Source organism: Solanum tuberosum, unplaced genomic scaffold, assembly GCF_000226075.1.
Source record: "Solanum tuberosum cultivar DM 1-3 516 R44 unplaced genomic scaffold, SolTub_3.0 scf00091, whole genome shotgun sequence".
Classification (NCBI taxonomy): Eukaryota; Viridiplantae; Streptophyta; class Magnoliopsida; order Solanales; family Solanaceae; genus Solanum; species Solanum tuberosum.
The window spans coordinates 244,480-257,122 of record NW_006239016.1 but is presented as its reverse complement, the minus strand read 5'-3'; the positions used below and the strand labels follow the sequence as shown (position 1 = coordinate 257,122).

Genomic DNA, 12,643 nt, shown 5'->3' with positions numbered 1-12,643 from the left:
CTTACAATTCGAAAATAATTCTTTACTATCAAAATCAGGAATCAGGATAATTATTATGTTTTTTAAAAATGTTCAAGATTAAGTCAATTTTTATTTTTATTTTCTTTACAAATTCTCATGTGATCTCAAATTTTCTATCACGCTCAGATCTATCTCTGCCTCTCGATCGAACAAAAGTCGTTTGATTCTATATAAAAACACGTACTCATCATGGTCTAAAATATGAAATAAACCTCTGTGAAAATTTTATAATTGACATATATAGGACTAATAATTATAAGTTATGACATTATTTTTTATCTTTCAAGTTATAACAATAAAAAATTATAGGTTATAATATTTTACTAAAATAAAAATGATTTAAAATAACAATAAAAATTAATTAGTGTGAAAAATAAATAAGATAAAAACGGATATTTTAGTAGTAAATAATTTGAAAATATTAATGATAATTAATAAGAGACATAAAAATAAAAATAGAAGAGTCATAACAAAGGAATATTTATTTTTCTTGTTTAGCTCAAAGCAATTATTGGCATTTTGAAACAGATTTCTTTTCTTTTCTTCAAACGTTTCTCTCTCTTCTCAATATTTTTGCTGGTTAGTCGTCACTCTCGTCTAATTTCTATTCGTTTTTATTCAATAATCTTTATTTTCTTGTAATGGACGGTTTCTTATCAGCATTAATAAATCATGGTGGTAGATAGAATCCTTCAGGTTAGTCTTCTTTCAGATATGTTATTTGTATTGGTAAGAAAATGGAACAAAAATTATGAACATTCAAACTGGAATTTTTATAGATTTCGTTTGTGTACAATAGTTTTAATTAAGGTGTTTTTTTTGTTTTGTATACTGTTAGATTTTGATATGAACATTCTTTTTTTTTGTATGTTTCTGATTTAAAATTACATAAAATTTGTTTGTAATTGATATATTGGTTATACCATGTTGGTACGATTCTGGCATTATTTATTCTGGTGGCGTGATTCTGGTATGAATAAGTAATGACTTATGGCATGAAATAGGTATGATTTTGACATCCAATAGATATGAAAAGTGTGCATAAAAATTGTATGAAATTTGTATACTGATTTTTGATTTTTTGTTGTGTATAATAATTTTAATTATGACATTTTTTAAAAGTATAATGTTGCATTTTGAACATTTAATTTGTTCATTATTTGTCTGAACCAGATATTATTTTTTTGGTATGTTTCTGGTTAAAAAAATTACATAATCTTTTTTTTTGGAATTTGTATACTACTTATAACAGACATGTATGGCAATTTATAATGTTTTTTTGGTACGATTCTGGTATGATTGATTATTTTTTTTGGCATTATATTAAAATGAATTTGGGAATAATAATGTAATGAATTTGGTATATTGTGTATTTAATAAATGACAATTAATAGGTAGAAATGGAATTATTTTGGTATTATAGTGGTATGATCCTAGTATGAATAATTGATGAAATTTGGCATGAAATATGTATGAAATGTGTGAATAAACTTGAACGCTGGAAGGAATTTGTTGATGTGAAATTCAAGAGGTCTAAAGTTACATGCATTACATGTCGTCGAGAGGACCACAACAGAAAGACATGTTCAAATTACCCTGCACTGAAAAAAGGTTATAATTTATAATTGTGACAAACTCATGTTTTGATTTATTCTATCTTTTAAGCTAACGAATTATAATTTCAGAACATTTATTATGAGTACTGTAAAATCTGTTTTTATGTATTAATTGTATTTCAAATATATAGTGAACAAATTATTAAGTAATGCTAGTATGCAATTGGTATCCATTTGGTATGCAATTGAGTCACATAGATATTAGTTATTGTAATTTTCAATTAGTATTCTTTTGGTATCCACTTGGTGTCCGACTTGAAAAAATACAAAACAAGATGTAATTGAGGTGGATACAATATAAAATGATCACTGTTTTACATTGTCAGCTTCATTCTTCCCAGATTTATACAAATTAGATACCAATTTAATGTCATTCTTATTTTTCAATTTGGAGACCAATTAGATACAATGTAAGCCAACATAAAATATTTCATGTAATTTTAATTGGTGTCCATTTGATTTCGAACTGAAATTGCATTGTAAAAATTGAAACATTAAAATGTATTTAAGATTTCCAACCAAGTTATCCAAATTAAAACTAGTTAATGATGTATCCAATTGGTATGCATTTTGTATACAACTGGTATCCCACTGAAAAATTATAAGAAACAAAACGTAAAACTAGATAATGTGTTATTCATTTGATATCTATTTGGAAAGCTCAAGTGTAACAATGTATACAATTGTGGTGTACTGTGTTTATAAGGTGTTTTTCAAAACTAAAGTCTAATAAAAATTTGGCTAATGCTGATATCCAAATTGTATAAACTTGATATCCAACTTGAAAACTTTTGACAAATTAAAAATAAAATTGTATGAAGGTGGTATTCAATTGGAACAAATTACTAAAAGAAATAAATTTGAAATGTAAAACGATGCATATTGTATTGTTGCAAAAAACTGTAGCATAAACAAATATATATCATTCAAAAAATTTTAAAACATGGAAAAAACATGACAATGAATATACATATAGATGCATAGATCATACCAATTTCATGCCAACAGTAAACAAATTTCATACCAGAATCATATGCATAAAGAAACAACTTTTTAAAAAAAATCCTATTAAATTGAATATTTACTCTAACAACTTTTTTGCTTTTTTTTGAAATTTAAATTTCAAGTCATCTTTCATTGTTGCTCTTCTTTTAGAGGGTTTTGATGACTGACCCCATTCGACATTTGTTGATTTTTTTTTATTTTTAATTTTTTAAAATCTCGCTTACAAATTCTTAGTCTGAATTCGAAGGAGGTTCCACCATTTTTCCTTTTCTCTTTTGTTCCTTTTGATTTGGAGGACTTGCAATTTTCTTTTCTTCTTCTTTTCTGAAATTTGTGTTTTCTTTTGTGGGGTAACATACCAGAATCATATGAATAAAGAAACAATTTTTTTTTAAAAAAAAATCATACTAAATTGAATAATTGCTAACTTCAATTTCACCTTATCAAAAGCCAAACTTGCATTCTTGTTGGTTGGCGGCGATTGAGTCAATATGTTAAAAGTTGGAGCCTCGATTTCAATAGTAGAACTCATTTCGACTAATCTAGGGCTCTTTCTAGGAGTATGCTCAAGTTTCTTCTACATTGTTTTCACAGATTTGACCTTTCTTTTGATTGTAGAATTAAGATTTCAGATTATGGTGATAGAGAGATGATTTACGATTTCTTAGGAAGATGAATGAAGAGGTGAGAGAGAAATGTTTAATTTTTGAACATGGGGTTGGTGGGGTGTTGTTATGGTGTGTGAGAAGAATATAAGAAACATGGTGGTTGGGAGGTGGGGTTTGAAGTGTGACAGTAAAACAAATACAAGAATCAAGGTAAATTCCTAAAATTGGGTAACAAATAATTATGATTGATTCTTTAATTATATCACCTAATAATTAAAATATAATTATAAAATATTAATTATTTAATAAAGTGGAATTAAAATAAAAACTGATCTGTTATAACTCGCAATTAAAATGTTATAAGCAATAATATTTTAAAAATAGATTTAAAACCTATAATATTATCCCTTAAATATATATATGGGATGATTTTTCCTAAACCACCTAGCTAGAAAAATGGGCCGAATACCCTCAAGAGTCAAAATGGGATATTGGGATGACATTGTTTAGCCCAAACCGTCCATCTCAAATCGTTGGTTCAACTTTACGGGTCAAGCCCATTTATACTCTTTTCTAGTTTTGTTCAGATTTCAGTATCAATGGAAATATGGAATTAGGATAAGTATGCGACAGTTATTTGAATTTATAATCAAGAGACATTTATTTAGTTGCCGCCTTATAATCTATAGGTTATGAGTTCAAGCACTAATAAATTGCATTAAAATAAGTTATTTATATCATATCTCTTAAGTTGTGATCCTTCTCTCAACCTTGCTAACACGAAATGTTTTGTGCATCGAACTGTCTTGTTTTTAAAAAATGCATTTACTTTGAGAATGTTAATTCCAATACATTATATGTTATTTTACAAAATGTATGTCTCCATATAAGTAGGTGCTCATTTTTTAAATATATACAACTATTTAACATGTCAGCATATATAATGTCCCAATAGATACCATAAAGTGCAAAGTCTCTTTTAAGATAATTCATGGTCTCAAATCTCAATAAACTTGATAAGGAATTCTTATCCATAAAGCCTCTCTCCTTCACCCTTTCAATTTCCTCTTGTCATGTAGGGAAGATTAAAAAAAAATGTACACATCAGATTGAGACTCCACCCCAAAATCAGACAAGTTTTTTGTTTTTTATTTTATTTTATTATTAGGTGATGTTTGATATTAGGATTTAATAAAATTTATTTTTTTCATCAAAAAATCTCATACATATTGAAATACGCTTCTTAATAAATGTAAACGCAGCTGGAACTCACTTTTAATTAAAAACAAATGGTTTGACTCTATTACAATTATAATTGTTATATGGCCCGTTAATATCAATTGCAATCGCAATTTTAAGTGTTTCTTTGTGTTTTTTTTCAATATAAATAAACATTTTTTCGTGAAGAATTTTGATTTATTTTCTCAATTATTTTTAAAACACTAAATTATATGATTTTTGAAATATTTGATAAACATCATTCAAATTTTTTAATTTTAAGGTCTTTACTTCTAATACCCCTATTCATTTCCTTTTAAGTTTCTCAATTCATTTTATTTACACTATATCTATGTTAACTATTATTTAATGAACTTGATTTTTACTGTTTTCCTTAATTTAAATGTTAAAGGAACTAAAGATCATATCTAAGAATATCCAAAAATTAAATAGAAAATAGTGATATATTTGACTTAAACTTGATTTGTAAGGTCACCTAGTCATTAACTGATATGATTTAATGAACTTGATTTTTACTGTTTTCCTTAATTTAAATGTTAAAGGAACTAAAGATCATAGCTAAGAATATCCAAAAATTAAATAGAAAATAGTGATATATTTGACTTAACTTGATTTGTAAGGTCACCTAGTCATTAACTGATATGATTGGGTTGCCAAACTTTCTCCCCCTCTTCTTTTTTCTTAGACCCGTTTGGCCATAGATTTCCCAAGTAAAATTTAAGGAAAAATTTAGCAAATAGTGTTTGTTCATACAATTTGCCATTATTTTGTAAATATTTTTGGCAAATAACCCAAATTTTCAAATACTAGAAAAAATTAGTATTTGGACCAAGTCTCATTATTTGGAAACTTTTAGTGATTCAATTTCTACACCAAATTTTTATCTTTTACAAGAACACCCTCTATAGTAGTTGTTTGCGTTGTTTTACATAATTTTTATGTGAACATCAAAGTAGTGATGGAATATTCAGTGGTTGTTGATGAAAATGATGAACAATCGGCTTAGGGTAATAAAGTCATGTGTCATGTAATACAAACATATGATTAGTTTCGATAGTTTTTAAAACTTATGGGTATAAATCATAATTCTTAAAAAGGTGAAATATATTTTTCAAATACTATGGCCAAACACATGGTGAAATTTTACCCAAATAATATTTGTCAAAAATATTTAAAAATCTATGGCCAAACGCTAGCTTAATCTCACCTCAAGGATCAATTATATTTTCGCTTATTTTTCGTTGTAACACGAATTATTAAACCTATCGAGTTATGGTAAAGATATTCAACTACCTAATCAAGTCTCACTGTCCCAAACTTTTTATTTACATCTAGTTTCCCTTTGTTTCTTTTTGGATAGGTTAAAAACCGTCTTCTTTACTGTCTTGTTCCTTTTAATTACATTAACAACTTTGATAATTTGCTGCTCATAATAGATTTTTTTTTCTTCAGAATTAGTCTATCTACTTGCACGAGGTAGTACCTTCACAATGTAAAGATAAGATCTGTGTATATTCTACTCTCCTCAGACTTCACTTATGTAAATATTTTGAATATAGTAGTATTATTTATGTTGTTGGTTGGGTGAAAAAGCAGTTAAACATCAATTACTAATAAATTAGTATAATCTAATCCTTGATATGATGATTTGACTTGGAGCATTTGCATTTTGTCTTACAAATAAACGTGTGTTAGTTAATTCATATCACCATAAGTGAGATTAGTTCAAACTTCAAAGTAGTAGGTATACTTGTTTTATTTATATGTGGATTGTGGGCATTATATTCTCAACAGCCATAGAACATGAACCGGTGGTTATATGAAACAAAAACAAAAAAAGTTGACAAGTACTACTTAATTAATGACTCAGCAAATAATTATTTCTAATTTAGTACTTAATTACAGGTGTTGATCCATTAATTAATTGTTTGCACTACTCTGGAGTTCTTGAAGTTGGATTCTTAGTTGATCAGCTAGCTTTGTAAATTATTGAGGAGTTTAATTAGGTGATCAAAATTCAGTATTTGGGGGAAAAAATGTTCAAAATGTCATTTTAAGGCAAGGAGCACTTTTTCATAGTTACATATAAGTACTAGTTATATTATAAAGTCAAGAATATCAATCAAAATTATTAATCCATAACAAGGTGAAAGTCAGAGGTAAATCTACATGTAATTTATGAGTTCACGAATATTAATAATTTTTGTTCAAATAAGTGTGTGAGACGGAATTTTCACCAAAGACTTTATATACATAAATAGGACAATGTGATAATGTATTGCTGGTATAATGGCAGGCAAATGACATAATTTGGGATTACATCATAACAACCTGCATCTCCTCCCCTCTCTTATCTACTAATTCAATTATTTTTAATGTTTTATACTATTTAAGTATATAAATTGTGAACTATATACCACAAAAATCTACAACACATATAATTATATATATAAAGGATAAATTTTATAAATGAGTACACGTACGCGAGTAAATACACTATTTCTCCCGAATAACTATAAAAGGTCCGATATAGCTAGAGACAAAGCTAATACTTCAATTTTATATATTTTGATTTTAGATTAACGATTTCAATTATTAATTGAAATTAAAATTAATATAAATATATAACTCGTATCAGAACTTCTACCTCCGTCTCACTCTATGTTTGGAGCCCAAAAATTTAGGTTCTTGAACTACCTTCCTAATTGTATAGAAAATACAAGGGAAGTGTCAATAGAAAAAAGGCAGAAAAAGGAAATTACCTAAAACACTTGGACTTAAGTATTTTAGAAGAAAAAAAGAGCTGTCGAATTGAGAAGCAAGCCACCTGGAAGGATGTATATATTCTGGTGAGCTGCCCACATGATGTTTCCAATGAAGTATGAACTCAATTTAACCACAAATTCTATGTTGCTTCACTGTCACTTGCTTAATGATTTGATCATGACAAACTCCGGACTTTCTTCGTTTCTAAATAAGTGTGTTTTTCGTTTAGATATATTTCTTAAAAACCTATTTATTTGTTAAAAAAATAATGAATATGGAGTATAATTTTGTAAGACTGAGAGCAATTCCTCTTGAAACCCGAAAACACTACTCTAAGTACTTATTTTAGAAAAAAACATAGGGAGTAAAAAAATTATTTGCGTTCAGTATTATATGACGTCAATATATATAAATATGTTTGTACATAAAATTTATCATTTAACAAATATAAATTACTGTTTTGTAATCTCAATTTGATGTAGTACTTTTTATTGAAAAATTAATTTGATTAATTTTTAAAGATAAAACTAGATCAATATTTAGATTAATTTAATATTTCACAAATCATAATCATAAAAGTATATTTTAAATACAATTAAAATTCATATTATTTAAATCTTGAAGAAAACAAAATATCACATAAATTACGCCTAAAGGAATACTACTACATTTTTTTAAACTTTATTTTTACCATATATAAGTACAATAAATTAATATAATTTGATACGTATATTAGTGATAGTATGTATTTTTATTTTTTTAAATTTGCAACGTGCATCATCGTACGCCGTCACTGAAACCTTCAACTATGGACAGGTAATTATTAAGACACGTTGACAACTCGACGGACTTCCCAATCTGTAAATTAAATTTTTTCAACAGATAACTATAGCATTGACTTTGCACTTATTTAGATTCGCGTATTTTCTATCAAGAATTTTTTATATTCAGAATTCGTATTCAAAATCTATGATGGAGAGTGGAGAAGTACTGCACCACATTCATAATACTTTGCTATGCTACTTCTTTGCAAAGTAGCATATTAAATTGTACTATTTTATAATTTCATTTATTTATATTTTGACAGTATGGAGAACTTTTACAAAATTAACACAATCTATCTAGATCCAACAAGTCACAATGTATACACAATAATAATAGGTTTAACTAACTTAAATTCTTCCAAATAACCATTGATTCTAAAGAGTTGGATATAATTTGACTTTTATGTAACACATTTGAATTGTCACTATATATATATATATATATATATATATATATATCTAAAAATGTTTGATAATAATTGTAATTAATACAAAAAATTTAGAAGTTATAATATTGAATAAATAGTCCCCCCACTACATGTGCAAATCTATAGGAAGCTTTAATTTTTCTCTTCCCCACATAGACACATTGTATTTGGACATTATGTCTTAAACAAGGTACCAATATAATGTATCCACATGCATAGCTTAATTACCAATAATTACCAAAACGTGCACATAACAAACATCTTAAATTACCAAAAAGTTTCCCTAATTTTGAATGTATGATTAAAGGTTATTTAGGTGACTTTATATGTGTTCACTTGCTAAACTTGTAATCCTCTTGTATTTTTGTGTTTGAATGTAAATTTTACTCAAATATGATAGAAAAATAATTTTGATAATTATCCATTTATATAGTGTTGTACATTATTAAGAACATTGAGTAGGCGAAAATCAGCATATCACGTGTCAACACGTCGTGAACAATGATACTTGAAGACACACACTTGAATCAGAAAAGATTGGAACTCTTTTTGTTAGACCTAATACGTTTAAATATGTATTACAAATTATAACTATGGTATATTTCTTTATTGCTCATCGTATATATTACTGGTGCCCTAATTACCTAAACAACACTCTGGAGAAGTTTGATCTATAAATTAAAGCCCAAATTTAAGAAATCACAATTATTAGTTGTGGTGTAAACTATAGACCTTATACCCAATTGCTCGTGACTTGTGATGTCTCTTATTTCTAGTACGGCAAAATTCATTGCATTAATAAAATTATTTTTAGTTGTTACAAAAATGAAGATTGATGCATAAAACATTTCAAATGATGTGATATAGATAAAACATTAGAGATTGTTTTCACGACTCGAACTCCTGATATATAGATCACACAGATGAGTGAAAACGACTTAATTTTAGTTGTTAAGAAGCTTGAAAAGTAAGGGACAATTAGATTAACAATTAGGTGTGATGGGTTGGCTGAGAGCTGCTACATCTATTTCCCTAATACACTGAATGACATTATGTCTCTTATAATTAGTGATGAGACACCGACGAAATCATGATTATCTCAAAATAAAAAGATTAAAAGAAAAGCTATTAAACACTAGGACACAAATTAATAATCTGTGAGCACTAATTTTGACACCAAATTTTAATACAAAAAATTAGGGACAGATCATATCATAGCATTTGAAGAAGAAACAAATATATAAGTGACTTAAGTAGGTTCTTAGCTAGATGAAAAAAACAAAGACAAGAAAATGTATATACAGGTGGCATTCACATGGTATTGGCAGTTACCCACCCTATCCATTTTTATTTTTATTTTTATTTTATTGAAAAAGAAACAACACAAGGAGTAGCTGTTTTCTGCTAGTAGTAATCACAAAAACAAAAAAAAAACATGAAAAGAACCTGATCCACAAACTTTTGGTTAGCCATATTCATCTACGTTCAACTAAACTCAATATTTTTCAATATGAAATACAAATATACAGTAAAAATTGTTAAATTTAACTAATATATGTTTTATAGCGATAAAATTTATGGTGTTTATATTCTAAATCCGTTTTGATTATATTATAAATGTTATTGAAGCCCTCTCCCTACTCTATACCCCTCGTTTTTTCCTTTTTCTGTTTGTGGAGTGTCAATGTGTTACACATCGCTCTCCACTCAAGAAATAACAAAAGAAAAAAATTTAAAGATATGGAAAATACTTCTATGTGTTTATATATCCGTATCTGTAAATTTAAAGATGCCCTTCTTTGGATTATCTGTATCATCGAAAACAATTTTTCTATCCAATAAAAATAAGACTAAGGTTTGTAAGTATACTATACACCTTTTTCAAATTTTACTCGTGAAATTGCATTGCGTCTACTTTTTGTTGTAAATTTAAAAATGCCCCATCCTCTTTTCGTGAATGAAAAGCAACCGTGAACACTAACCACTTAAAAGTAGTCTAATACTAAAAAACTTGAAAAAAAAGAAAGAGTAGATGATCAACATTGGTGAAAATAACTTGTTCTCCAGAAAAGGATATGTATATACACAATCTACAATAAAATTTATGAAGAATATATAGTAATAACAATTATAAATAGCAATAACAATGATTCTAAAAATTATAGTAATGACAAAATTAAGAGAAAAAAAAGAGTAAACTGATCACTTCGGTTTAATTAGTAATGGCAATCCACTAAAGCTGCAGCGGAGAAGACGAGACTTTGCTGGTTAGCTGAAAATTCAAAATTATTATTATTATCTCGGTGATGATCATCTTCCGGTGACGCCGGCAGGTTCAGATCAAGCGATAAAAAGATTTTTGGCTTTTTCGAATTCTGATCATCATCGTGTGATGAATTATCTGAAGTGTTGTTGTTGCTTGTTTCATCAACAGTAATTTTAGTGTTTGTTGCTGTAATTGTTGGTGGTCTATGTCTTCTCATGTGACCACCCAAAGCTTGACCCGATGAGAATTCCGCCCCACAAATTGAACACTCGTGAATTTTTGGCTTGCTATTGATGATCAAATTGCTATGTGAATTCGAATTACCTTTGTTGACTGTTTGGGTTGAAGTGACTGAAGCCGTGATCCGATTGAATTTCTCCTCTTGTTGTTGTTGATGATCGATTGAAGGTGAAACAGAATCAGCAGTAGATTTTTTCTCTTCGGCTACGGTTTTGATTTTTTTGTGACTTGTTCTATGCCCACCAAGTGCTTGAAAAGATGGAAACGTTCTGTTACAAGTTTTACACTCGTAGACATAGAACCCTGCTTTTCCGGTGGTTGTTGTAGCCATTTCTGTAAATTTCCGGCTACTGATTTTCACCATCTTACGTTCACTACTTTCCACTTGTAATTTCTGGCATCGGCCACTTTGTGCTAGTAGAATTAAGCAATTTGCCATATCCTCATCTTCCTCTGTACTGCTCGTCGTCGATATTTGAGTAGTTGAAGTTGTTGATGATGAATACTGCATCGATGAAGAGTAATTATAAACATCCTCACCTCCATCACCACCACTTCCACCACCACCAGCGCCGCAGTCGGCGGCAGCGGTTGATGACGTGGAAGCAATCATCGCCACCGCCATGAACTGCCGTGGACGCTTACTGCGCTTACCTTTGAACACCAAAGTCCGATCGATTGATTCTTCGGAGAATTCCATTAGAGAAGAAGAGTTGAAGTAGTGAAGCAAGTGACAAAGAGAGAAGTGGATGAAAAAGAAAGAGGAGTGGTGAGATAGCCAAAGTGCTTTAGTTAGTTATATATATATAAATTGTGTGTGTAGTGAATGATACGAAAATTGTTTGGGAGAGTCAAAATACCACCCAAGTGTTAAACTAGTGGATGAAATTAATGAATGATTTTTCAGTCTATTGGCCAACCAATTTTGCCTAATGTGTCTTTTAACTAGTAAATACTCATACATATATTCATCCAATGTTTGATATCTTTATGGGGTTCGACTAAATTAGGATAATAAAGATAAAATGATTCACGGCAAAAATTCGAACCTAATATCTCTTTGTCAAGGATGGATGGTTGCATGACAAGCAACTAAAGTGTTGTATTTCCTAATTTTGCTTGAATTTTGAAAAAAATCATTAGTTTTAATTGATTTTCTATGGTGTTAAAGTTAGGTGCAAGTATGGTTATAAATATCACAACAGCATTAATTGAATGTAATTTACTAGAGTTAATGCCATGTATGGAGACAACGGTTTACCAAATTATATTTATGGAGGTGAAATGTATATACTTAGGAGATAAATTCAAGTGGTACTAATACTTAGTGCACTAATAAGATGAATGAATGAGTTGATTAAGCATTAAAAAGGGAGTGTCATAACTCATAACTGAAAAGAAAAGAAAAGAAAAGAAAAAAGCAAAATAAAGAGAAGTAAGAAGAAAGAAAAGTAAAAATACAGACAGATCACGAAGGAAAGTTGGTGATAACTTGAAGTTTGGTTTCCACATTACACTCCTTTTTAATATTATACTACTTTCTTCGTTTTAATTTGTTTGTCTTACTCTGACTCAATATAAAGTTCTAAAAAGTAAAAAAGAACTACTTAAATCTCGTGGCCTTGAATTA

The 12,643-nt window shown here is 28.5% G+C and overlaps 1 protein-coding gene across 1 annotated transcript; it reads right to left on the bottom strand.

Moving 5' to 3' along the window:
• Nucleotides 1-10,553: 10,553 nt before the first annotated feature.
• LOC102592793 (zinc finger protein ZAT5-like) lies at nucleotides 10,554-11,797 on the bottom strand. Its single transcript, XM_006347144.2, has one exon. It carries the CDS (start codon nucleotides 11,711-11,713, stop codon nucleotides 10,724-10,726), a length of 990 nt encoding a protein of 329 aa, XP_006347206.1. The 5' UTR covers nucleotides 11,714-11,797; the 3' UTR covers nucleotides 10,554-10,723.
• Between the last annotated feature and the right edge of the window lie 846 nt (nucleotides 11,798-12,643).